The 26,792-nt window shown below is 39.8% G+C and overlaps 3 protein-coding genes across 3 annotated transcripts in view; 2 read left to right on the plus strand and 1 right to left on the minus strand.

Moving 5' to 3' along the window:
• Positions 1–17,480, plus strand: part of si:dkey-11f4.7 (piezo-type mechanosensitive ion channel component 2) — a 29,992-nt gene extending 12,512 nt beyond the window's left edge. The window contains exons 20-49 of the mRNA XM_049581598.1: positions 729–830; positions 933–1,098; positions 2,745–2,988; positions 3,118–3,214; positions 3,413–3,572; positions 4,130–4,219; positions 4,419–4,504; positions 4,823–4,888; positions 5,167–5,279; positions 5,472–5,592; positions 5,985–6,059; positions 6,211–6,377; positions 7,141–7,340; positions 7,540–7,701; positions 7,876–8,208; positions 8,338–8,596; positions 10,183–10,371; positions 10,516–10,723; positions 10,898–11,030; positions 11,122–11,269; positions 11,372–11,586; positions 12,457–12,615; positions 12,738–12,885; positions 13,339–13,527; positions 13,991–14,083; positions 14,391–14,560; positions 15,004–15,120; positions 15,903–15,982; positions 16,182–16,407; positions 16,534–17,480. Coding sequence (XP_049437555.1) covers positions 729–830; positions 933–1,098; positions 2,745–2,988; positions 3,118–3,214; positions 3,413–3,572; positions 4,130–4,219; positions 4,419–4,504; positions 4,823–4,888; positions 5,167–5,279; positions 5,472–5,592; positions 5,985–6,059; positions 6,211–6,377; positions 7,141–7,340; positions 7,540–7,701; positions 7,876–8,208; positions 8,338–8,596; positions 10,183–10,371; positions 10,516–10,723; positions 10,898–11,030; positions 11,122–11,269; positions 11,372–11,586; positions 12,457–12,615; positions 12,738–12,885; positions 13,339–13,527; positions 13,991–14,083; positions 14,391–14,560; positions 15,004–15,120; positions 15,903–15,982; positions 16,182–16,407; positions 16,534–16,789 — 4,772 coding nt within the window. The 3' untranslated portion in view covers positions 16,790–17,480. The remainder of the gene's footprint in view (positions 1–728; positions 831–932; positions 1,099–2,744; positions 2,989–3,117; positions 3,215–3,412; positions 3,573–4,129; positions 4,220–4,418; positions 4,505–4,822; positions 4,889–5,166; positions 5,280–5,471; positions 5,593–5,984; positions 6,060–6,210; positions 6,378–7,140; positions 7,341–7,539; positions 7,702–7,875; positions 8,209–8,337; positions 8,597–10,182; positions 10,372–10,515; positions 10,724–10,897; positions 11,031–11,121; positions 11,270–11,371; positions 11,587–12,456; positions 12,616–12,737; positions 12,886–13,338; positions 13,528–13,990; positions 14,084–14,390; positions 14,561–15,003; positions 15,121–15,902; positions 15,983–16,181; positions 16,408–16,533) is intronic.
• Positions 17,481–17,591: 111 nt separating this feature from the next.
• On the minus strand, positions 17,592–19,635 carry atp5f1e (ATP synthase F1 subunit epsilon). The gene is made up of 3 exons (XM_049581597.1): positions 19,533–19,635; positions 19,057–19,181; positions 17,592–17,771 (listed from the first exon to the last, which is right to left on the minus strand). Coding segments are annotated over exons 1-3 (159 nt in total). The 5' UTR covers positions 19,565–19,635; the 3' UTR covers positions 17,592–17,769.
• A 1,191-nt stretch (positions 19,636–20,826) lies between these two features.
• On the plus strand, positions 20,827–26,321 carry LOC125891962 (PRELI domain containing protein 3B-like). The gene is made up of 6 exons (XM_049581595.1): positions 20,827–20,977; positions 22,637–22,805; positions 23,069–23,158; positions 23,484–23,554; positions 23,763–23,865; positions 23,984–26,321. Exons 1-6 carry the CDS (start codon positions 20,946–20,948, stop codon positions 24,098–24,100), a joined length of 582 nt encoding a protein of 193 aa, XP_049437552.1. The 5' UTR covers positions 20,827–20,945; the 3' UTR covers positions 24,101–26,321.
• The last annotated feature ends 471 nt before the right edge of the window (positions 26,322–26,792 follow it).

Below are 26,792 nucleotides of genomic sequence, written 5' to 3' on the forward strand. Positions count from 1 at the left end.
GTGTATGTAATGTAAACACCTGCTATAACATGCCTGGAACAGATGACCGTATAAAGATCATGAGCTGATGTCAACTTGTCCCGAACATATAAAATAAGTTGGAAAAGTTGGTCGTAGGCTTTTGCTCACAGAGATTACTTTGACATACATTTACCTCATCATTTTGAAATTTTGGCCAGGTTTAATATGAACATCTGCCATTGCCACATTATATACTGTATACATATATATATATATGACAGAAAATATGGAAAAATAAAAATGTGTCCCCTTTAAAAGGATGTTTATAAATTTGCCTTTGATTGACATTTTACAGAACATCTTGGAGCCAGCAGAAATACTGTATTAACACAATCAGTGAAACTGGCAAACAACCATAGAAGAGTGACACTTACAGAAAGTTTCAACTCAAACAGAAAATCAAAGGAAGAAGAGGCAATAGCACCGTGTACACTGACGATTAATGCTACGTTCTATGAGTGATAAAGAATTTCAATGCAAAAACAATGCAGAACATCAAAGCAAAGAACACCTAGCTTGAAATATCATTGATTAATTTGTCAATCATTTGTTTTTCAAAATCGATCAATGGTTTAGTCAGTAAAATAATATCAAACTAGTTAATTGTCAACTAATTTCACACAACATCAATATTAAAATTGTTACTGTTTGCAAAATTTCTGCATGTAATTTTGATTCTATTCTACTTTATTCTGTTTTCTTATCAGATTACCCCTGGAGAACCGCAGCTCAACCTTTGACCTCTAATGTTATTAAGTGGTTTTACCTGCCTGACTTCGCCATGAGCCCCAATCCATCTTTTATATTCTGTGAGTTTATCTTAAGTCTCTCTCCTGACTTAGAATCTATTCCTCATTTATGATTCCTCATGTCAGAATTTGACCTCCTCCTCTCTCTGCTGCTCTCTGCAGATGACCACCTCCTGTTGCTCTGCTCGTCTCTTCAGTGGCAGGTGTTTGAGGAGGAGAACCGAGCAGCGGTGCGACTGCTGGCTGGAGACAATGTTGAGATCAGCCGTAGTCTGGATCCTTGTTCCTTCAACCAGTTCATACCTGTCGACAACTTCCTCCACTGCAGGTCAGAAACATCAACCAAGTCTTTTTTTATTGTGTTCTCAGAGTCTTGGTTCTGCTTCCATTATCTATACTGTCAAAAATATGAGTCATTTAATTGATGTTTGATTTATTTGACTCACTCAGGTCTAAATTTATAGACCCGAGATAAGAACAGGAAATAACCTGAACTCCATATAATCAGGCACTTACATAATCTCTTCAAGCTGCTTCCTGCTCTGTAGGTTAAACTGCAGGTGGAGAATATTTTGAGTCCATCACGCTGGTTTGTGGTCGTTTTAGAAGCATTAAGGGGTTCAGTTAGATCATTAATTTATGTGTCTTGTCAAAGTCATGAAAGCTGTTATGGTAAACTGAAACTGCTGGATAAGCACTCATGAACGTCTCCCATTTCCATGATAGACTAGTGCCTTCAGTTATGGACTTTGTTTTATTTCTGCTGCGTGCCATCATCAAATTTTCCATCTTGCTGTTGACAGAATATATTTTACTGGATAAAACCTCAATCAAAGCCATAACTTGGTGTCAGTTAAATGCATGGACAATGTGAAGATGCTGTGTTGTTGTAAAAGAGAAACTAGTTTATTGGCTCATGAAGTTGATATTGGAAGTGGACAGTTGATTGTATTTTGTCTGCGAATGAATGTCTCATTTTAAAGTCTTGTTGATAAATGTGCAATTTTTCTTATTGAAATAATGAATGAACAATCTAACAACAATCATAACTAATGCTAAAACAATTAGTCAGTGGGTGAGTCAGCTGACTGGACATTAATCAGCAGTTTGATAATATGTATATATTTTATTAATCAGGTATTTTTTCTAGTTTTCAAATGTTCAATATTATTTAAAAATGACCATTTTTTTGTTTTGTTTTGTAACTTGAATGCCTCTTGGTTTAAAACTTGCTGTGTCAATTTTTTTGTATGTTTTATTATTATTATTATGTTCTATTGAGTTACCAAATAAACAATTAATTGAAAGAAACCTAGAGACTGACTGACAACAAAATATACAAGTATACAATACAAGTGTGGAAAGAACAGTTTGATATTTTTGGAAATACCCTTCTTGGCTTCTGTCCCAGGATTTAGATGATGAGTTTGATACCACTGTCATGTATGTATGCTAAATATAATAAGCTACAGCCAGGAGATGCTTAGCTTAGCTCAGCCTAGCTTAGCTTGGCTTAGCATAAAGACTGGAAACAGAAGGAAACAGCTAGCATGACAGGTTGGTGTTTGATAAGAAATAATTACAGTAACTTGTAAAACCAGGTTTGTAGGAGGAACCCTGAAAAAACCCAGGTTGAAACGGGGAGAACATGAAAACAGCCAAAATTGTAAACAACATTTGCTGTTTCCTGTATGTTCTGTTTCTATGCTAAGCTAAGCTAATTGGTGGCTGACGGTACAGTTGTTGGCTGAACAGACAAACAGATCTTCTCACTGAACTGCTGGCAAGAAAAGCAAATAAACAAATTTCCCAAAATGTCAAACTATTCCTTCAAAACAAATTCTGCGATTTTAGGCAGTATTATGTGTCTTGTTGGAGAATGTCTTTGTTAGCGAATAGGTAGATACCTTAATCTCTGGGCTTTTTTAAACTGCTTATTCTCAGCGTCTCTCTCTCTCTCCGTCTGGTCTTCAGGTGCTACCTTGACATGGTGAAGGTGTTTGTTTTCAGCTATTTCTTCTGGCTTGTGCTGTGCCTCATCTTCATCACGGGCACCACGCGGATCAACATCTTCTGTCTGGGCTACCTGGTGGCCTGTTTCTACTTCATGTTGTTTGGAGGCAGCGTGTTGATGCAGCCTGTCAGGTACATCCTGCGGCTGTGGGACTGGCTGATCGGATACACCTGCTTTGTGATCGCCATGAAGAACCTGCTGTCTGTGAGTTACCTCACATTGAACACACTCAGTAGTTAATGCACCCATCACTTAATGTGTTAGCTTTTTTTATCAGGCTCTATACTGTCAGTTACAACCTCTGTCTTCCTTACATGTGTTTTTTGTGATCAGCTCGGTTCCTGTGCCTACCTGGACAGTTTGTTGAAGAACGGCTGCTGGTTAATTCAGGCCTTCAGCATGTTCTGCACCATCAAAGGCTATGACGTTCGTAAGTGTAACAGATGATGATAAAGGACATCCTAAAATTACATTTGGTTGATACTGATATTAACACAAAGCTTAGTGTTAGAGTTAAGTCTAAGTTAGAAATCTTGAGGAGATGCAGAAAGAGGGACTGAGACCCTCTAGTTTTGTCAAAGTTAGCATTGCATTATTCAAATTAAATATATTTTCCCCATCCTGTCAGCTGCCCCTGACGATGAGTGCGAACTGCCGGAGGGTGAGGCCGGCATCGTCTGGGATGCGATCTGTTTCACTGTCCTCCTGGCACAGAGGAGGGTCTTCCTCAGCTACTATTTCCTCTACGTGGTGTCTGAACTGAAGTCTTCTAAGATACTGGCCTCGAGGTCTGTCCTCCACACAAACCTCCTGTTTAGGTTCCTTCACATATTTAAATCAGCAGCAAGTGAACTTTACAGTGAGGGTGAGGAGGCACAAATGAAGGGGAAAATTGAAACTTGAATTTTGTTTGAAGAATTAAAGCCAACCTAGCTTAATTTTATGAAGGGGAACCAAAGGGACATGGAATGCAAAAGAGTCAACTTCCTTGGGATGAAGCAGCACTCACAGCTGTTGAGTGGAAATGTACTCCTAGTTATAACGTCATAAGGAACAGTGATTTCCTAGACAAAGAAGCACCATTTAAACCTAAGTATTCATTATCAGTTTACTATTTGAAACTACACTCCATGCATTATTAATTGTTACAGATTTTGGCATGTTTACCTGACCTGCTGTGAACTAAAGAAAAGACTCTCTAGGTTATGCTGGCAATTAGTTGGAAATAACTATTAATTTTTACAGGGCATCAGACAGGAAGAAAAAAAAACACAAACTGCAGTGATGAAATAAACAGATGGTGCCCACAACAATGCTCTTTCCTCTACCTCTCTCCACCTCTAAGGGGCGCTGAGCTGTTTGAAGCCAAAGTGAAGAAGCAGATAGCAGCCAGGCTGGAGATGGAGCAGAAATCTGTGGAGACACTAAAGAAACAGTAAGACACATGGAACTGTGTAGAGTCAGTGTAAATTACATTTACAACTCAGCTGTTCTAACTGTGAATAAATGAGTGAATGACTGACCCAAATTCAAAGATGACGAGCAGACTTCCCCCTCTCAATCTCCAATTTTATCACCTTTGGACACAAATTAACTGTGAGCAGCTAACTTGTCTTTACACTCTCTTCCTGTAGGATGGAGAAGATCAAGTCTAAACAGAAGGGTGGACCTGCAGCAGCGAAACAAGCTCTTCCTGCTGATCAGGAGCAGGTGACACTGGGTAACATAAGTGAATTTATTTTCTGTTCCTACTGTTAATAAATCAGCAAAGCACAAGAAGGGATTCACAATTTTATAGACACCGTCCATGAAAAAATATTATAACACACACATATATATATTATCTGTTATCAAAACTCCAGTGCTTGTTTTTAGCTCTCTATATATTTGAGACAAAACTGAAGCGCTTGTCTGTATAATGACAGATAATTTTGTGTCAGCATGGCATGTTTTATAATATACTTATAAACGTGAACTTTATCAAACTCTTTTCAGCAAATATCTGCAATAACTAAACCACTCAATCTGTGTTTTCCAGATGACGATGAGAAGGCAAAGAGAGATGCTGGAAAGTGGTGGAAGCCTTGGGTGTCTCAGCCTGGAGGTGAGCAGCAGCATCACACAGCCTAAACATTGCTCAGTGTTCTCAGAGTGATGCACAAATGGTTAAACAAAGAAAGCATGGTGACGGGAAAGACTGGAGAATACTCTGTTGTCTCATTTCATTTCCTCACTTTAGTCCTTCCTGTCAGAGAGATGTTAAAACAGTAAATACAGCCACTGAGCAGCTGTACTGGAGCATGTTTAGATGAGATGTCTCGCTCTAAAGCTCAAGAGTTTGTATGTGTGGTGATGTAGTTGTGACACTGCTCTTTTACGCAGTGGAAAACAACTGTGGGTACCACCTGTTTGAGAGCGACAGCGAGGAGGAAGAGGAGGAAGTGACAGAGAAGAAAGAAGAGGAACCGCCACCGAAGAAGAAATCTGCTTTCCAGGTGAGAGCCAGACAAACACTTAGATCAAAAAACTGATGACAAATGGGAATAATACATTTAATAATTCTGTTATTATGCTCGAGGATCATACTTAAAGTGAACACTGACAGATTAATATTCGTACATCAGATGTTGCTTCACTGTTGCATGCATCATCACTTACGACGTGTATCTGTGTCTCTGGTATCCCAGTTGGCATACGACGCCTGGGTCACCAGCTCTAAGTCAGCTCTAAAGGACCTGAAGAAGGAGAAGACAAAAAGAAAGAAAGAAGAGAAGAAGAAAGCAAAGAGAGAGCTGCAGAGACAGGAGGGTGAGAGAGTGACGTGGGGTGGAGTGGCTACAACTGATTTGACTGACTAATTTGAACACTTAGGGACTATTCTGAGACTGAAAGGTCCTGGGTTTGCTAGAGGATCATTAAATTCCTTCTGCGGAGCAGATAGAATTCTATAAGATAGAATATCTTGTTTTTAAAAGTTTCTCCTGGTTTAAGTGTCCCAAAATAGAAAGGGCCATTAATTAGGACTTAGGATATTTCTCACTGTGTAAAGGAGGACATGTTGGCACCCAAGGAAAAGTCTGGCCAGATTTTCTGTTTGGCACCTTGCTGTTCACCAAACCTTTAAAAGGATGTTTTGTCCTGTTCACGGAGCCTGAGGACAAAATGTCAATTATTTAACAATAAAATTTTCTTTCTTCCAGGCATCGACAGAGCAGACTCTAGCGAGGATGAACTGGAGGAAAGCACTGTGGAGGAAGAGGTAGAGGAGGAAAAAGGTAAGGTACATGAGTCAATGCATTACACTCAGAGCAAACAACTTTGTGTGAGTGAAAGAAATATTTTACTAAGTGACTTTTTATTTGTTATTACTGTGGAAAACCTTTAATATATCGAAATATTCATACTCATGTACTTGTCTCCTTGCAGAAAACATTTTGCAGCGCGTCCTAAGCACATTAAAGTTCAGCTGGGTGTTTGTTCAGTCTCTTCTTGACGACCTGACAGAGGGTCTGAACTCATTCTGTAAAGACAGTCTGGACATTTCCAAGGTGCTGCGCTTCGAACGTGCCTTACTCAGCCAACAGCAGAAGAAGGTGAGAGGAAAGGATGTGAAACTGAGAATTTAAGACATGTCTGGATTTTAGCCTCAAGGTGAGGCACAAATAAAAGTTTAATCCTCCAATGTGGAAAAAAATAATTCAACCCCAACTAACATTTTTATATGATTAAGACTTTATGTAATTTAAGTGATAAACTGATATCAGCTAATTTGTAAAAATTGCTAGTTACAGTACTATTTTTCTTAGTGGCAAAAGTCACAGTGTATTTTCTTGTTTCATCCTGGTGAACTCTAAATATCCAGCCATTTACACATTTTTCTTTGAACACCAGTACTGTTTTCTTTGAAACTTTTTTAACTTTGAATTTTTCGCCTGTTATCTGTCATGCAAAAAGGTTAAATAACAAATATTATTTAATTAAAGAAAAGATCACATTTAGGCAAGTACTATCTATACTATTTACTGTACTTTCTTGATCTGTCTTTTCATATCTTACATTAACATTTACATTAAAATGTGCTCTATTTACAAAATACTTTTGTATATCTAAAGTAGAGCGCCCTTACCTTGAATGCTCTTCTGTAGTAAGTCTAAGATTCTTATTATCTACTTAGAACAATACACGCTGCCAGTAGGTTCAGTTAAACTTGTCAAAGCCACTATCAGTCAAGTCCTACTACTTATATCACAGTAAACAATATAGTGTAAACAAAAAACCAACAGTTAGTACAGCATATACTTCCCACACACATTATATTTTGGGTCGACTACACTTTTTCGCTTCCTCATTCTATAGGGTAAAGAGGTGAGCCAGGAGAGCGTGAAGCAGTTTTATGAAAACTGGATTTCTCGCCAGAACACGCTTTCATCTCAAGATGACCTAAATGACTCCCTGCCTCCACCCTCTTCCCCGCCCGATGTCCCCTCCTCACCCCACGCCTATTCCAAGCTGAAGAACCAAGCCTCCAAAGTGTCCTGGGGCAGCAGCTTTTCCAGGCAGGTTACTGGAGTCTGTCACATACTTACCCCTTTTGTGTTTTATTCTCTTTCCTGCTTCTACTGTATATCCTCTGTAATGTGTGCATACATGTACTGTCGGCATATTAAAGGTGTGAATAACATTATAGCAATACATTAGCCCTCTTTAAGACTCTGCATACTCATCTGCTCTCTCTCTTCTCCTCCTCACCTTCAGCTGTATGACAGATGAGACGATGCTCATCTCCCGGCAGCCGACCCAGGAAGAGCTGGACGAGCCTCCTGCTGTGTCGCCTGTTGCTGACCAGCTCAGACGGAGGCTCCTCAAAACAGCCAACATTGACCTGACCTCCTTTGAGACTGTTGACCTTTCACCGAGGTGAGGAAGGAGAAATATTTGTGCACATATGTAAATTAGATGTAAATATTCATCAGTGGTAAATCTAGAATTCCATCAACTCTTAATAACTTTGCATAATCATCTGCCCCAAAGATTTCCGTTGATTCTTGATCCATTCTTGAAATGTCCCTGTCTCAATCCTTGCCTTAAAAGTGGTGAAGATGGTGCCCTTCAAAAGGAAGACTATGAACAAAAAGAGCATGAGGAGGAGGACATGGAGGGTGAGATGAAACATGAGCAAGAACAAGAAGAGACAGAGGAAAAGGAGGAAGAGGAACAACAAAAGGAGGATTGTGGGGTGGAGATAGAAGAGCTGAATGAGGAAGCGCAGCACAGAGATGAAGATGAATGTGCTGATTACCCAGAATGCACCTCGTTGGGCTTCAGGGAGAGTGATGAAGAGAAAAGCCACGACCTTGCAGTATCTCCCAGACCTCTGAGTCAGGAAACGAGGGCCCTCACAGCCAGTGAGCTGCTGCTTAACAAGTCAGTACACACAAGAAACACATGAATTAGAACATTTTTTATCTTATGAAAGAGAGACACAAGCTGCTGTGTGTGACATTCTTCTTATTATATCTGTCTTTTCTTCCCCTCCCTCCATCTTCTTCATAGTATGTTTGAAAACGAGGAGATCTCAGAGTCTGATAAGTTTTTCTTGACGATACCAAGGCCACTGAAGCTGCTGTTTGCCCTCTATAACACCATGGTGTCCAAATCAGAGATGCTGTGCTACTTTGTCATCATCCTCAACCACATCGTGACAGCTTCACTCCTCTCCCTCATCCTGCCTATCCTCATCTTCCTCTGGGCCATGCTGTCTGTGCCCCGGCCGACCAAACGCTTCTGGATGACCGCCATAATCTACACAGAGGTAATCTTCGAACGTTAGGGGTTTTCATTGCGGTATTAATATTAATTTTAGAATAAAAAGCCACTAGGGCTGCAATCAGTTTTATGTTTAATAAATAATTCATTGATTGTTGTAGGAATACTTAAAATGCTCAGATTAAAAATGGCAGACAAATTCAAAATTAAACAATAGGTCATTTATTTTACGCTGTATTTCAAAGGTACTGGCAATTCTGTAGCTCTTATATATATTTTTTGACAGCTAATGTTGTTTCTGTGCTCATATTTTTCATAATGATGCACCACTCAAATGTGGTCAACTCAGTAAGATACAGTGGCTCTTTATTGATTTTAATGTAATTATTGAGACAGTGTAAATGTGTGGAAGTGTTTTTGAGGCATTATGAGGTGACATCTGATGTTATTTTGTTTGCAAACTAAACCAAAGTGTTTATTACTCTTCAGATAAAAACAGATATGATGATAAAAAATGTATGACCTCTTAAAATCAGGCAGTAGGCACTGATGCCAAGGGTTTTCTCAGAAATTCTGACACTGATGGATTGTATTTGAGTCTAATATGTTCATATAATAGTGATGGATGGTGCTCCATAGAGATTTAAACAGACTGAAGTCTGTTTACAGGTTTGTTGGAGTGCTGCTAGATATGTGTAGTATAAAGCTTTTTGTGGCTTCAGAGGGAGCTGAGTTAAGTCTGATAAGCTGCTTCAAGTGATGTTACTTGGGTCAGCACCGGTTGTGTCTACTACAAGTTAGAAAGTGAAAAAAATCTGATGATCTGAAGTTAGAAAGAATTAACCAGATCTTTGTAGCTCCCTCTCCATTTTTTCTTGAGGCTAGCAGCTCTACATTAGTTGCAACTAGCATAACACACCCAAAAATTCAGACAAACTGTTGGCGCCAGGTTTTTATGCCTCTGCGTCTATAATAGCTGTGGCCCAAGGCATTATGTTTTTGAGTTGTCCATTCGTGCCATTTTTGTGAACATGATACCTCAAGAACTCCTTGAGGGAGTTTCCTTAATTTGGCACAAATGTCCACTTGGACTGAAGAATGAACTGATGTGATTTTGGTGGTCAAATGTTTCTGTAACCTTACAAAACATGTTTTTGGCCATAACTCAAGAAATCATGTGCTTATTATGACAAAATTTCACACAAATGTCTAGTAGGATAAGATGATGAAGTGCTGACATTATATATTAAAAAGGTCAAAGGTCAGCTTCACTGTGACATTATAATGTTCTGCAAAAACACTTTTCTAGCCATTATTCAGCATCATAACTCAGGAACAGAAGGGGAGACATTTGGTCAGATACTGAATTGGTGACACTAATCTTGGGTGTCCACCTTTAAACTGTGCTGATTGTTTAGATCTTCTGTGCTGCCTGCTTGACAATGTGTGTGAAGTATCCATGTTTTCACAGATGTAAATGTGAATGGTTGGTGCGCGAAGGCATATAAACATGAAGCAGTAACTCTAGTTTTGGAGAACATTATCCAGTGTTTATCATTTGCTGACTAATGTGGTGTTTTATCTATTGTTTCTGTTAGTGCATGGTCCATAACTTTTCTCTTTTTCTCTCAGCTGACAGTTGTGGTGAAGTACTTCTTCCAGTTTGGTTTCTTCCCCTGGACCACCTCTGCCTACCGAGGCATCAACGCAGACCGGCCCTTTGCCCTGCCCAACATCATCGGGGTGGAGAAGAAAGATGGCTACGTCCTCTTTGACCTCATTCAGCTTCTCGCTCTGTTCTTCCATAGGTCTATTCTCAAGGTAACCATGAAAAATTACCTTTAAAGTCAAATGCCTATTCAAATATACCCTCCTGCCGCTGTATGTCTGTATGAGACCACCACTGTTGTTGCCATGCAGCCAGTTTTGCATGTTAAAAATTATGTTTGTGTCTACAATGCGCAGTGCCATGGGCTGTGGGACAACAAAGAGGTTGAGATGCCTGATTTTTTCAAGAAGATGAAGAAGAAGGTGGACAAGAAGAAGATGACAGGAGGAGATAAGACAGGCAGCAAAGACAAAACTCAGCGCCGGTTGAAGTTCCTTCCTCTCCAGGCCTCCACCACCTCCATATTCTGTAGACAAAAAAAAAGCGACTCAGCAGACTCTATTGGTGAATATTCAGAAAACCTTTAGATATTTTGATCCATATCTTACCAGTTTAGGTAAATCCACTGTGACATTTCCACTTTTCCTTTTTTTCTGTTGTCTTTTTGGTCACTAATAGTTGTATGGCATTAATACCCACATGTGACTAATATTTCACGTTTGTTTTATTTTACTGGAGAGGGGAAGCCGAAAAAGCAGAGCAGCAAGAGGAAGAGACGGCAACGAAACAAGGTTCCACTGACCAGGAAGCAGAGAATCAGACAGCAGATCAAAGAGAGGATGCTACAGGCTAAAGCTGCCGTCATAGAAGTGTGCGTTGTTGCAGACAAATTACATGACATTAACACAATATTGCTAATTCTGACCTGTGTTCTGACGCTGTAAATTCTCTTTTTCCTACAGCGCCCTTCACATTTACTTACCCATCAGACAGTTTTTCTATGACATCATCCACCCAGACTACAGTCCTGTGTGTGATGTCTACGCCCTTATGTTTCTCATCGATGTAGTCAACTTCATCGTCACCATATATGGATACTGGGCTTTTGGGGTAAACATCTGCCTTGTCTCTCGACAAAACATTAATATACACACTTAAAATGCATTTTATTTACAGTACGACACAATCGAGCTAATCTCTGTCTCTCTGTAGAAATATTCTGCAGCAGTAGACATCACAGAGTCTCTGTCGGAGGACCAGGTTCCAGAGGCCTTCCTGGTCATGCTGCTCATGCAGTTCGGCACCATGATAGTGGACCGGGCCCTCTACCTGAAGAAGTCCCTGCTGGGAAAGTGTGTTTTCCAGGTGGTGCTGGTGTTCGGCATACACTTCTGGATGTTCTTCATCCTCCCCGGGGTCACAGAGAGGTCATCAAATGAGTTTATTACTCTCCTTATTTCTTCATCCAATAGTTGAATTAAATTAACTCACCCTAGCCTGCAGAGAACAAAATTCAGTCTTTGAGGTTTGAGACTACTGTGACTACACTGACATGCACACAAATATTCTGAATATGACATTATCATGTAAACAGCATATTCCTTTTGGATATTCCAAATTAGGCCTCATCCGAATGTAGCATTTTTTGATTTAGACTTATGGGATATGCTGGTATTCAGGTTTTAGGAGCAGCCCACATTTTTTGGCATGAAGAAAAAGCACACCTACTTTTCAACATTATGAAAGACTTGGATATCAACAGATTTTTGGCGCAAATATTGCAACATTGGCCTTTTCAAGAAGGTGATTGATGGAATAAAAAAGGGCACAAGTGGCTGCAGACGTTCCACTTTTCCCTATTTAGACCAACATTTAAACAACATGTTAGGGCACAATAATTGGAGTATGCATGGCTGCAGGTAAACAGGAATATTAGTGTTATTTTTATTAGCCATGTAAACAGCTTAGTAGGAATATTGTCTTTTTTGAAATGACAGCAAAATCCAGAATATTTTGTGCTTGTCACTAAGATGGAGCTCTTATTTACAAGTTTGCAGTGTCATGAAACTATGAATGAAATTATTCATTTTCAAATAGTGTATAAAATACAATGGCACTCAGACTTCACTGCTCCCTTCTGAGACAGGCTTTATAAAACCAATGATAGAAAAGTGACTGTAGAAAATTATTTCCAAGAGTAACATAAAAAAGAAAGAACACTCTGGGCAAAAACCGATGAAACATTAAGAAAGCGCACGTTGAGAGTGCTTGCTCATCATGTGTTTTTTGCTCCACAGGAGGTTTAACAGGAACCCTGTTGCTCAGCTCTGGTACTTTGTAAAGTGTATCTACTTCGGCCTGTCTGCCTACCAGATCAAATGTGGCTACCCAAACCGCATCCTGGGCAACTTCCTCACTAAGAACTACAACTATGTGAACCTTTTCCTTTTTCAAGGGTAAGAAAAGCAGTCACTGACTCTAATAAATAAAAATATCTCCATTAACAACAGTTAGTGATTGTAACTTCATTGAATTAGAGTTTCCCTAAAAAACATTCTCCTCTGGTCTCCTCCTCCAGGTTTCGTTTGGTTCCCTTCCTGACAGAGTTGAGGGCGGTGATGGATTGGGTTTGGACTGACACCACTCTGTCTCTCTCCAGCTGGATTTGTGTTGAAGACATCTATGCAAACATTTTCATCCTCAAGTGCTGGAGGGAGTCCGAGAAAGTAATTTAAAGCGAGTGTAGTACACATAATGCTCGCTGCACTATTACTATAGGACCACTCACTCAAAGTTACATTTAAATACCCAGTGGATTTTTGCTGGCTCTCAGGCTGTAGCTGGAACTATAGATTGTACTTCAGCATTTTTGTATGCCTGCCACCACTGACACAAAGAGTATAGAAGCAAATAGACCTGCCCCTCTCTGTCTCTGTGTCTCTGTGTACTGCATTGCCCATTTCTCATTTTCAGAAGCATATTTCTGCTTATGTATCATGTAAAAATAAATGTATTTTGGTCAGAGCTTCTAAAATTAGAGGAGGTATCAATTAAATACATTTTAATTTATGATTGCAATTTGAAGGCATCAGTCTGACAAGTTGTGCAGAACATTTTGTCTTTTAAAAATTAAAATATCGTAGACTACAACTACAGTAACGGAATTGTAACTCTTTCAGAAATACCCCCACCCTCCAGGGCAGAAGAAGAAAAAGGTGGTGAAATATGGGATGGGAGGATTCATCATCTTCGCTCTCATCAGCATCATCTGGTTCCCGCTCCTCTTTATGTCACTGGTCCAGTCAGCAGCCGGAGTGACCAATCAGCCGGTGGAAGTCTCCATCCAGCTCAGCATCGCAGGATATGAGGTCAGGATGTAAATGAGTACATTAAACTGTGTGCTGACTTTCAACTTTTAGTGTTTGTGTGCTCATATTCTAAGCACTACTTTTGACTGTATGATGGTGCTAGTTTCATGATAATCCATCCAACATTTCACTCGAAACAGCAAATATGCTCTTCATGGTGGTACTAGATAGAGTCAGAGGTTTACCAGAGTTAGAGGGCTTTATCCTCTGGGGACCATGACTGTGTGTACAAAATTGCATCACAATCCATCTCATGGTTTTCAAGATGTTTCAGTCGAGACCAAAGGAGCAGGCCGACATTACGTCCCTAGAACCTCGGCAACCACTCCCCTGCAGCACAGTCACAGTTTACATCAGTGATTAAGATTTTACTCGCCTAACTGTGTCATTCAGGCGCTAGTCATTGGTCACCTCTAGTGTGTGTATGTTTTACTCATAAGCGTGTTTGATTGTGTCTCTACAGCCTCTGTTCACCATGAGCGCCCAGGAGCAGAATTTGGTTCCGTACACAGAAGCTGGATTCAACCGACTCACCAAAATCTATGCAACCCATCCTGTAAGATGTTACTGTAAACGCTAAACTGAGACCACCAGCAGTGGGACAATAATGAATGAAATTGCACTTCTTATTATGTGTGTCCTCCTATAGCGAGACGAGTATGTGAAGCACCTTTCAACAACAAGGCAGTTCAAAGTGTGTTACATAAGATGTAAGAGTCAGTGAGAAAAGAAACAAAGGGTAATATGAAAGACATATAAATAAAGAGATGAGGATTTAATTCATTTCGGAACACCATGGTGGCATTTATTGAATTAACTGCATAAATCTGATCCCTCTCTCTCTCTCTCGCTCTCTCTACCAGTCTGCTATGCAGTTCATAATGAACTACGTGGCGGACGACATCATTGTTGCTAAGATCAAGAGTGATGCCAGTCTGCTGTGGAGCATCAGCCCTGCCAGTCGAGCAGCCATGATACAGGAACTCAGCAACTCCTCCCATATATACATGACCTTACGCTGGACGTTGCTCAGGTCAGTGTGTGTGTGTGTGTGTGTGTGTGTGTGTGTGTGTGTGTGTGTATGTACTCTGTTAGTGTATTTGTGTGTTTCATTGTGCAGTGCAGATCCAGTGGGCTTGTAGATGTTGTTGGCATGCGAGAATATACAAATGATCATCTGGGGTGTGAAGTATTATTTTAATGTGTGAATGGATATGAACAGTTGTACATGGAACATATGTGTGTGCATTACATGCATGTCCATTTATATAATGTCTTATTTATTTCTTTGGGATTCAGAAAGTTTAATTTGACTAAAAGAGAGATGTTTCTTTACAATTGAATAATTCTTCATGCAGATCTCTTAATTAAACTGTTCATTGACATTATAAGATCATTTGGCTGCATTTTGCACAAGCGCACATGAACAAACTGTGGTATTCGTGCTGCTTAACACTCCTCTCCTTCCCTCCTCAGGAATGCATCCATATCAATGGTCGTAGAGACAGTGGGAGAACACACTGTGAAGTTTGAGGACAAGGCCTTGAGGGAAGGAATAGTCCAAATGCTGAAAGGCAACAGCAGCAAACCTGTGTGAGTTGCAGATAACACACAGAACTTAACTTACTAAAAGATGTTAATGTTAAAGAATTAAAGGAGCAGTGTGTAGGATGTAGTGGCATCTAGTGGTATCATTGCAGATCACAACCAACTGAATAAACCTGCCTTCACCTGTCCCTTTCAAAGTGTGTATGAGAACCTACGGTGGCATTCAGGCAATGTAAAAATGTGAAAGGCCCCCTCTCCAGACAGTGTCTGGTTTGTTTATACTATAGAATAATGCCAGTGCAACCATAAACTATATAAAATAATAAATGTGACCATGATGTCACCCATTGGTTTGTGGCTCCCGTTTTAAAGCATCAACTTTGGCATTTTAGCCATCACCATCTTGGACTTCTGGAGCTAGAAGTGACTGTATTTGAATGAGAGGGTGGAACTAACTCTAATGCTAGGTGCTAGCTTTGTTAGCACAGTGCATTTATAGCCTGTGGTCTGCTGTGATCATACTAATGCTAATTTATGCTAGTAAAAAAACAGACTAAAAACCACTGTAACAAAATTTACTTACTGGGAAAATTGAACATCAGACTCCTTAGAGGGTCTTTTACCACAAATGAACACTGAACAAGACTTTTATAAGCAACGAAAACGTTACAATTAACGCTCATGAATGGAAAAAAATATATGAGATGACGTTGTATGTCATAGACGGTTTCTCATCACTTTTACAACCTAGACATTCATGTGCATCACTGAATAGTTTTCTCCACTTGAGCACAAAAGGTGATAAACTACGTCATTCTGTCCTGTAGGATCATTCATTCTTTGCTGCCAAAGTTCCTCAGGGGTCCCAAAGGACCAGAGTCCAAAATGGCAACCAGGATGAAAGTAGGTTAGTTGCTGTTTATTTTACATTGACCATATTACAGATTTTCCTTCTATAAATTATAACTGTACTCAAAATATCCAAAGGAATCCATCTTGGAAGAGGATCAGCTGATGATCCGCCGGCTGATCAGACTAATCTGTCCTGTGCTGATCCCTTGTTTATAATGTAAAGTTTATTTTAACCCCTGCATGTTCTCCCTCAGAGCACTCAGACCGCCCAGACCTCCAGGCACTAGCTTTCTTCAGGCCCATGTCAGTCAAACTACAGCAGGTCAAAGGAGGATCAGAGAAAGAGAAAGACCAGTGGTGGGTTGTGGAGGAGTGCTCCCCAGTTCTGACCTTCTCCAACCACAAGTGTCACAGCATAGAGATAGTAGTGTTCAGTGATAAAGTCAGCCCCTCCAGTCTTGGCTTCCTGGCTGGACACGGGTAGGTAACAAGACATCTCAGCTGCATGATAACATTAACACACTCCACTGGCTGTTGTGCACTTAGTTGTATCTCACACACACACATATTTGAACACTCTCTTTGCTCCTCTCCTCCTAACCACAGCATCGTAGGCCTGTACATGTCAGTGGTGCTGGTCATTGGGAAGTTTGTCAGGGAATTCTTCAACGGGATCTCCAGGTCCATCATGTTTGAGGAGTTGCCATGCGTGGACCGGGTCCTGAAGCTCTGCACGGACATTTTCGTGGTCCGAGAGACGGGAGAGATGGAGCTGGAGGAGACACTGTTTGAGAAACTCATCTTCCTCTACCGATCACCAGAGACCATGATCAAGATGACCAGAGAGAAGAAAGACAGCTAGGGTTTAGTAGCTCAGTGTAGATCTGTTGGTATGGGATATGGAGGGAGAAACGCCACCTGTGGATGTGTCCACAATGAACTCCCATCAGTCAGAATGATGTATTGGAGCAAATAACATTTAGTTTTTAGTTCTATTTCAACATTAGAGCAGTTAAAATGAGGTTTGTGGCAAACGGAGCAGCAGGAGTACCTATCTACCCTACTGAGGTTCCCCTGTGCAAGATTTCTGGCCGAAGAAGAAAATAATTATTCCCAAGCGGTTCAGCGCTTAAATAAAAATGGATTCAATGGTTTTCACAATTCCATTGCAAGCTTTCATACTGACAAGAGCTTTCTCTGGTTTTATAATTTTCAATGAGGTCATCAGTGTGGGGCTGACTTTTCTGTCATTTATGGCAGTTTGTTTACACTAAGAATATGATCTGCAGTTTAACAAATAAAAGTGCCCATTAGTTATTATTTGCTATATTTGATTTTCAGTCCACTGGGCAATACATGCATTTCTAATGATTTTAGATTCAGGTTTTTACTGGTGTACAGTGCACACAACACCCTATTCCCTAACTGAGGCTCTTACAGGATCAATGAAATTTCAACAAACCATTGATTTACTCATGGATCAAAGCACACATACCTCTGTAAATACCATGTTTCTGTATATGACTACGTAGACTACTGCACTGATTTATTTATACCAAAATAAAAAAATGTTGTTACAGACAAAAAGTGTTTCAGTGTCTCAGTCTGCAGTGTACATGTAAATAATACATTCGCCAACAAGGCAAGAATACAAGGAGACAAAGTGTATTTCCGATATCCATCTTTAATACAATTTTAATTACAAATGAAAGGGAAAATACATCAATTTCATTCGGGTCATCTTGATGCCATCCATCTTTTTCTTCTTCTCCACGATGTGCAGGACAAGACAGTGACAGGACCTCACAGCTCAGGGGAAAATATCTACATCATGGTCTCAAATCCTGGAGAAAAACAGAGAGGAAAGAAACATTACTCAAAACATTCTCATGAAGATTATTTTGGATCCAAATAAAATGAGAATTATTTATATCAATGACTGCAGATTTAGGGTTAGTCTGCTTTAACAGTACAATTTCAACCTCTGTAATTACTCAAAGTTTAAATTTGTACAGGAGGGGTGCAAAAATGGGATATGAGCCATAATGTGCAGACACTTCCAGGGCTGCAACATCATAAAACATCACCTTGATACACCATAAATAGGGTCAGCTGATTATTGTGAATCAGTTTAGAAGGTATGAAAAGGTACAAGTACAATTTCAACCAAGCACACTGAATGAACGGCTTTGTCTTGGTAGACAGGTAACCATGTACCAAACACTGCTGTGTGTGCAAGGTTTCATTCAAACCAAAACCCCCGCTGGCTAATTATTAGTTACTTTGGCGATAAAGATTTTGCATAAAAACATGCACATTTTCACAGAAAACTCATCTAGAAAAAAATGGATTATTAGATATCTAACTAATCAGCAGTATATAAAATACATATGATAGGTAACACTTTTTGAATCGTCGACCTGCAAATAGTTTGTAAAGTATCTGTAACATTTCAACACCATATCAGTGAGTGAAAGTTTCGCTTTCTCTGTAGATGTTTATAGAGTATATTTGACACCTAACTACATATTCTCAGAATAATTTAGTTGAATTTGAACTGTCACTCAAACTATGCTGCAAAGGTTGAGTGAATACTAGTTAATCTTAATTATTCTGATAATGTATATTCATGAGTTACCACAGGCTACTATGTTTTGCATCTACAGAATAGAGCACAACAGTTAAATTTCGACTAATAAACTGGTGAAATGTTACAAATACTCTCTGCTATCTGTAGGTGGACTATCCAAATAAAGAGTAACCAAATGTGCAAAATTATGTGTACATGTTAGTGCATCAGGAATAATAAATAAAAAATAATATTCCAACAGCAACAAAAGCAAGGTCACTGTTGATGTGGTGCTGTATATTAACGTAGCTTCTCCTCTATTGCTTTTGTAATACTTAGGATGCTCCACTTTTACATGCAAAGAGATCTTTCTGACACTGTAAGATTGCAATTTAAATGTTCTGAGCACATCTTCCACCACTGAGCACCTGCTCTCCGTCACCACTCAATGTCACAGCTGCCTCTACTTGAAACACACACACTCTGGGGGGGCATGATGGTGTTGTGTGCCCATGTGATTAGAGTTGATTTCCAACTTTAAAAAAATCTGATGAACTTACATGATGCCGGTTTGGGTTTGTTGACTTTGACGCTTGCCTCTGCGGCCTTCAGTGCCTCGGCTTGGAACTGCGGCTTCATTGCAGCGCGCACCGCGTTAGCGCAGATAGCGGAGAAGCGGATGTAGCTAGAGAGAGGACACAGTTGTTAGCCACATGCTAAAGGACAAACAGTTCTCACAGAGAAAACACACTACCGCTCCTTACATAACTAATAATATATTGCATGTCTTATCCAACAGAAACACACGTTGGCAGGTTATCAGCTAGCGCCCTAAATTAAACGCATGTGTGGAAAAGCTAATGTAGTAGCATAAAGCTAAAACAGTAGCTATGTCGCTCTCTGAGGCATTACGACTAAATGCTAACAAAGACTTTGCTAAAGTATTCGGCCAAATCTACAAATACTTATTTCAAATATCGCGGTCGACGCTGACCACAAAGCTAACTTTGTTGATATACATGTACATGTTTTATACCTGAGGCCTGCCTGTCTCCAGTATGCAACCATCTTGCCTGTGTGGTGTTTCGGCTTCAAGGACAGGTCGGATATATGATATTTGCGTAATTACGTCATCAGAGAGACGCTGGTCTTTCTCTCAGCCAATAAAAAGAGGGCTTGATCATGATTGACAACTATGACAGTAGTTGTCCCGCCTCCCAGACAACACCTTAACCACTTGACCAAAAACAGCATAATATTTCTTTTATGATCTTAGTGACACCTCAAGCAGTCGGTTAATTGTAATAATGTTCTTTTAGGTTCACATTACACATTATATTAATAAGTAATCACCACATTTAATTAGTCAAAAGGGTCAATAAGTTATGAGGAAATTAGAAATGTAACAATATCATTCTAATTTTACATATTTTCATGTAATTTCTTTTTCGGATGTTTTGCGCAGAGTGATTTTTTTTATATTGGTTTCTCATCAAAATGTTGTTCCGTAGATATTTATCTGGATGGAATTATTGGCAGTATGTCATAGGAAGTTACTTTGAATTCAGTTATGAAATAAGAATGCTGATTTACTGTGTGAGTATCAAGAAAACTCTTATAAAAAGTATATACAATTTTTAATGATGAAAAAGGATCCACCAGCAGAAATGGCAGGGTCTGCAGTTATAGTGTATAGATCTGATAAGGAAATACATCGTGAAATATCAAATTATTCAAATGTTTATACCGTAGGAGAAATTTAGCTCCACCAGCAGGATTTTGTGGGGAATATTATGAGACAAATCCAAAAATATTTTGTTGATATGATTATATAATCTTCTCAGTGGTATGCTATGACAGGTATATGATTAGGCCTTTGTATTATTATCATTACTGCATGATACTAATGGTCACAGACAGTAGTCATATTACTGCATGGTGATAATAAGGATCACACACAATATTTTTATAGTGTGATTTAATGTGATAAAGGAATATCATTATAAGCTTGAATTTAACCACAAATGTGATTAAGCAAACACTGAATAAGTCCAGCTCAATGAATACACATTTATTCAAAACTAAATGTACGGTTTGTTTGCAAAACAAAGTTGAACTTGAAATATATTTTTTAACTATAGATGTTAAATAAATGTAGTGGAGTAAAAGCCCCTATACTTGCCACTCAAATGAACAGGGGTAGAAATAAAATGGATGTGATTTAACATACAAATCCCTCAGAAATGTAAAAACAATACTTGACTGTGTTAACTAATAAATAAATAAGCCTCATGGATTGTTCTGGACGTCAGGGTGCAGCTCCTGTTTCTGCCACCAGGGGGCGTGTCGTCAATTAAAGCCTTTCTCCTTCAGCTCCTTCTTCCTTCCTCACCACGGTCACGCTGTCACTAGGCACCGGCTCCCGAGCCCTGACTGAAAAGCCTAAAAAATGAAGATCTGGGCGTCAGAGCACATTTTCAAGTGAGTGTTTCTCTCGCTGTAATGATGTCTTAAATAAGTCTGTCTGTTTAGTAACTGGTTTCTTTTCGTATGAATTGTTATTGTGGGCTCCCCTCCGGGGGAGCAGCTGCTAGCCGCCTTAGCTGCTAAGGTTGCACAGAAGTTAGGTAACTTAACGTAAAGAGCCTACGGCAAAGTTACCCAACTGTCTGTCGTGAATGTTAATGACCACTTTAGTAAATGTGACCTCCGTTGGTCATTATGTTTTGACATTTTTTCAACAAATAACCACACTTGTTGGTCTTTGTGCACTAGAAGTTACCCGCTTTAGCTAGCTGAATTAACTTTAATGGTTAGCTTTGTGCCGTTAGCCTTAAAGCTAACTTTGGCTGTCAGATGCCGTAACGTTAGGTGCTTAGCCGTGTGTGTTACTTTAAACTTAAAGCTTACTGAAACGTTTCAACCACGAGTTTACTACGAAGGGAAAATGAATCTTGTGGTTTTCACGTGTCTTTCCTGAACCACGGGACTAAATGTTTGGCATAATGGACGTTAGCTGACGTTACCGAGATCATAATCGTTACGTTACATAACGGTCTGTGTGGCTGTCAGGAGAGACCCTGCGATTAAAACACAATGATCCGTCTGTTGTCTGTGTGTGTTTGCTCTTCAGACAGTGTTAGCGTTTAGTCTGTAACAATGGTGGGACCATTTTTGTCCATTTCTAGAAGTTTCTAGTGAAATTCACGATGATGATGGTCCACGCTGTGCGGAGGGGGCGTTCCTCCTGCTGTCAGTCTGTCCGAGTATTTTGATGAGTCCTCCATTTTGATTCTGCGCTTGTCTTCATTATTTATAGTATGACATTTGAACTTTTTAGAAAATTATTCTCTTACATTGTAAAGCAGGGCAAGTCCGATCATTTTAATATATTTTTTTCTCATGAATCTGCACCTATTCGTGTTACTGCTGTTTCTATGTATTAGTGCAACACACACAGGGTTATTTTGAGGTGGGGTTTGAATGTGGCAAATTGATAAATGACAGATGCATTAAGCTTGAGAATACTCTTCATTGTTATCTTTTGTTAGCTTTTGTCATTTGCAGCATGTTGTCTCATACCATAGCAGTGCATTTTGTGTCATTGGTGGATTTAGACATTACCACATGTATTATAATGTAAATATACAAGCGCTGGCTAAGACTAACAATCTTAAGTTCCTAGCCAGAATGTTTAGAGTGCCAGAGGGGTGTCAGTCCAGAGGGACTTGGGTTGAGAGGGTCACCAGTTCAGGTCCCCTTCTGACACCAAACCTGTCCATGGGTAGCCCCCTCACTCTGACATTTCTTCATTTAATGCATGTATAGGTCCCATTTGTGCACGTGTGTGTATTTAGGGCCTGTTTGTAAAGGACAACACAGTGAAACATTTGAATTTGTCCTCAGGGATTAATAAGTATATCTAAAATGGCCTTCAGCAGGCACAGAATTAACTTACTTGTTCACCGGTCAAATTTTACGAGATACTTAGCAGATCTTATTTTTTGGCTAGTAAGTGAAGGAAATCTACCAGCCGCTTGCATATTTTATAACCATTTGGGTAGGGGATGGTGCTAATTTTGTACCCTGGCCTTTAGGAACCGTAGGAACTGTTTCTAATGTTAACATTGGTTTCAACAGCCATCCATGGGAGACGGTGACCAAGGCGGCAATGCAGAAGTACCCCAACCCCATGAACCCCGGTGTGTTTGGTGTTGATGTTCTGGACAGAAGCGTGGACACACAGGGACGATTACACAGCACCAGACTACTCAGCACAGAGTGGGGGCTCCCTGCAATAGCCAAGTCTGTAAGTTTGATGATGAGAGAAACGCTTGAACTGCAGTGATGCTTTAAATGTCCAGTTTGGAAGATTTAGTGGTATCTATTTGCAGAAATTGAATTTAATGTGAAGTCGGAGCAAGTCAAGGTAAAGTCAGACAGAAATCTAACCAGATTGCATTGTGCAGCAGTCAATTATTCACAGGCCTGGCTTGAACAATCTAATGTGATGTGTGTTTTTTATGTTTTGTAATTTTTGAATCAGTCCTGAGTTGTGTCCTTTTCCTCCAGATAATCGGGGCAACAAGAACGTGCACTTATGTTCAGGAACACTCAGTGGTGGATCCCAAAGAGAAGCGCTTTGAGTTGAAATCTACAAATGTAAGTAACGCTTATATAATACAGTAATACTGATATGTACACTTTCAGTAGTAACCGATGTTGCTTGACAGTGATATAGAGTGATACCCTAAGCCGTAGTTGTTCCCTCAGTCAGTGTCTGTGTCTGATTTCTCATTTAGTAGCCATTCACACACAGTATCAGCTTTTTAGTTATTTAATGTTGTTTTGGCTTGTTGAATTTCTTATTTAGAAATGTATGGCTCTGTTTTCACTGTGCTGACTGTTAAATTTTCTAAAATGTCTGTAGACAGTGTAAATATTGTGTGTGAGAAAGACTAATATGTGTTTAATTTTGTCCATCCAGATCTCCTTCACTAACCTGGTATCTGTGGACGAGAAGTTAACATACAAGCCACATCCGCAGGATCCTGAAAAGTAAATGACTCAGTTTTTCTTTGTCTTATATATGTCTGATTGGGCCTGAGTATTTTGAACAAAAGCTATAATTGCTTAAAATGATTTAAAGCTTTTGTTGGCAAAACTGTTTTGGAGTTTTAATTGAAAGATTATTAAATGGATACTAAAACAGATTTTACATTGTGTTGACTGTTGGTGACCTTTATTTGTATGATTGTGTGTTCAGGACGGTGTTGACACAGGAGGCTCTGATCAGTGTGAAGGGTGTCAGTCTGAGCAGCTACCTTGAGGGTCTCATGGCCAACACCATCTCTGTCAACGCCGGCAAGGTGATGTCGCCCTTAAAATCTCCCAATAACTCATCATGACGATACGGTGTCTTTTCATAGCAATATGCCTGTCACTACACATAATGTTTTGTTAACACCCTCCCTCTTTCTGTCTCAGGGCCGGGAGGCAATGGAGTGGGTCATCAGACGATTAAACACAGAAATCGAGGAGTTGGCAGCGACTGCTCATGGTACGATACGCGCTCCGATGGCAGCAGCCGTCGCGGACAAATGATCCCGGCCTTCTCCACTGTTTTCTCCACCATCATGAACCGATGGTCCTCTTAGACATTTCCTCCCACCTAACCTGCCAACACAGCCTAATAACCACAGCCCCATCCTTCAGCCCTGTGTACGTTTGTTTGTGTGTGCATGTCACGAGTACTTGCTGGTCGTCCCTCCTCAGCAGTCTGCGCCGATGAGTTTGATACTCGCCGCTGCGGGCAGTGACCAAGAGTGTTGAGCTGATGACAGTACAGAAAACAAACAGGGTTGAATTGGACTGCACTTGAAGCTCATAGGACGTAGTCTTGTGATGTGAAAGCTCTTTTTTTTAAAAAGAAAATCACACTGTGCCTCCACATCATCTCATCAGTTTAGTCTTTTCTGTCTTTCTCCCCTTTGTCTTGAACTTTTCATCTCTCAGTGTTCTCTTTTTATTGTTTCCAAACCCTCGTAAGCAAGTTAAGAACTTTCACTGACTTTCACTGGATTGGCTGACCTTGCTTTGTACAGCGGAACAGACCAAAAATATCTCAAAACCAAAATCACCATTGCAAACAGGCTGCAACACAGTACAGACACTGCTTCAGCTTTTGTCTTGTGATATCAAAGCTCCAGGCTTTAATTCTCCACTGTCCTGTGAGGTACTGAGCAAGCTTATAATCCAGATTACTGTTTTGTTTTTCTCACCTGGGTTTAGATGTATTTTCTCACAGATTTATTTGTGACGTGCTGGAGTCTGAACAGTTTTTGGTAAAAAGTGGTGCAGCTCAAAGGAAGCAGAGCTCTCATCTGAAAGCCAGTTCTGAGTTCAGGTTAAGTGGCTGGATGGGAAAGCCAGTTTGTGGGTGTACTTACTTGGTCTGGTACAACCAATTTTAAAAATTTGAAACTCTTGTGCCATCATTTAGAACCAGAAAAGCCAGCCAACGTTTGTTGTTGTGAATGTCTCAAAAGTATTTAAAAGAAGTGGGGGAGTGAGTTTCTGTTTAATTTACCAATTGATGCAGATGTGGGTCTGTCTGCTGAAGATGTCAGCATGGACGACTGGTCTTCAGATGTTCTGGTCTTGTTCTGGGTACAAATGACTTCATTTCTAAAGTCTTGCCTTTTGTTAGTCTTTCCTTTTACACTGATGATGTGCTGTACAGTTAAGTGTTACAGTATAAGAATGTGCATACTTGAATTTCTAACTTATTTACAGCATATGTGCTTAAATACACCCAAAAAGGCTGCAAAATGAGTGTATGAGCACTGAGCAACATGTAGGCATTGACCACAGTGTTTGGATGTGTTGTGAACGTTCACCATTGTTGTCAGAGGAGCTCTGAAGGGTTATGTTCAGGATCACTGGGTGTGCCAAGACAAAATGTGAAGATTAAAATAACTTTATAGATTTAATATCCCAAAACACTTTGTGTACAATCATGAACAAACCCAGTGCGTTTGTTCATACTGTCCGTAGATGGTGTTATTTATAGTATAGATGTATTAGTGAACATTGACGAAGGCTGTTAAATTGATCCGTTTAAAAAGCTGTTTGCTCGTGGCGTTTTTATACTTCCTTCCTTATCCCATAGCGGACTCTCAGGTGCTACATAGTTGACTGTGGTTCAGTTACGGTGATTGCTTCCTTTGTAAAGACCACCTTGAGATGAAGGCGACATAACTTTGTAACTCTTGTTCTTCCCTTTTCTTCTCTTCTTCTATCTAGCAGTTTTATTAAGGACAGTTCTACAAGTTAAAGTTTACATCAGAAGGGTTTGTGGTACAACGTAAGCTTTTTTCCAATATCTGTATGGAGCTCAGCATCACAAGTCTTCCAAGATGCTCCACAGAGGGTATCTTGCTCGACTGTCATGGTCTCAATTATTTCAGTGGATCTCTTATGTATCCACAGTGGGTCAGTCTCTTCCACATCTGCTTCCACTTCAGCTGAACTTCTGTTTTTAAAGCTTGTTCATAGTTAACTAACTCCTCATCACGTCCAGCTCAGGATCAGACTGTTTGAAGTCTGGTCTGCTGCCTAACTGACAGTCGGTATCCTCCCAGTGTCTCGTTTCACAACTGAAGTGTGATGTTTTTCTACGGGGAACATTTTAGGAGCAGCGGCTGTAAATAGGCTTATATTTATATTTTGGTGGTGTTACATTCCAAGAATGTGAACCTGTAACAGAATCTGAAGAGTGCACACTGAAATGTTTCAAAATAAAGAGATGGCATTGTTTCATGAATGTGGTCATCATTTTTTGTTGTAAAACGTCTCATCTTTCACCTAAACTCTGCAGGTGTATTCTCCCAGACCAAAAAGACACAATCAACCTGTCCAGTGTACAAAAAGGTGTTATGTCCAGTCTGAGGCATTTATTTAATGTTGCTCAACTTTGCAGAACTAGAAAGGGTTAACCATTTTGTCAAAACTCTTAAAGTCTAACTGCACTGAAAACCATGTTTTCTCTTCTCAAAACTGATTCTTTCCACCAAAATGGAAACACACAGCCATCATATAAATATCCCTAACAGACCATCAATTAAACACTGGTGTGATAAACTGAAGACTCTGCCATCAAAATACTGTTTAGATATGTTTTGGCGTCATGAGGCCAAACTACATATTCAGATTTATAAACCAGTGTAGTAACTGTTTCCTTTTTCAAAGTTTAGGGTTTATTGGTCCCAAAAAAGGCTGCAAATTTATGGCACAT

The sequence above is a fragment of the Epinephelus fuscoguttatus genome, linkage group LG7, assembly GCF_011397635.1.
Source record: "Epinephelus fuscoguttatus linkage group LG7, E.fuscoguttatus.final_Chr_v1".
Classification (NCBI taxonomy): Eukaryota; Metazoa; Chordata; class Actinopteri; order Perciformes; family Serranidae; genus Epinephelus; species Epinephelus fuscoguttatus.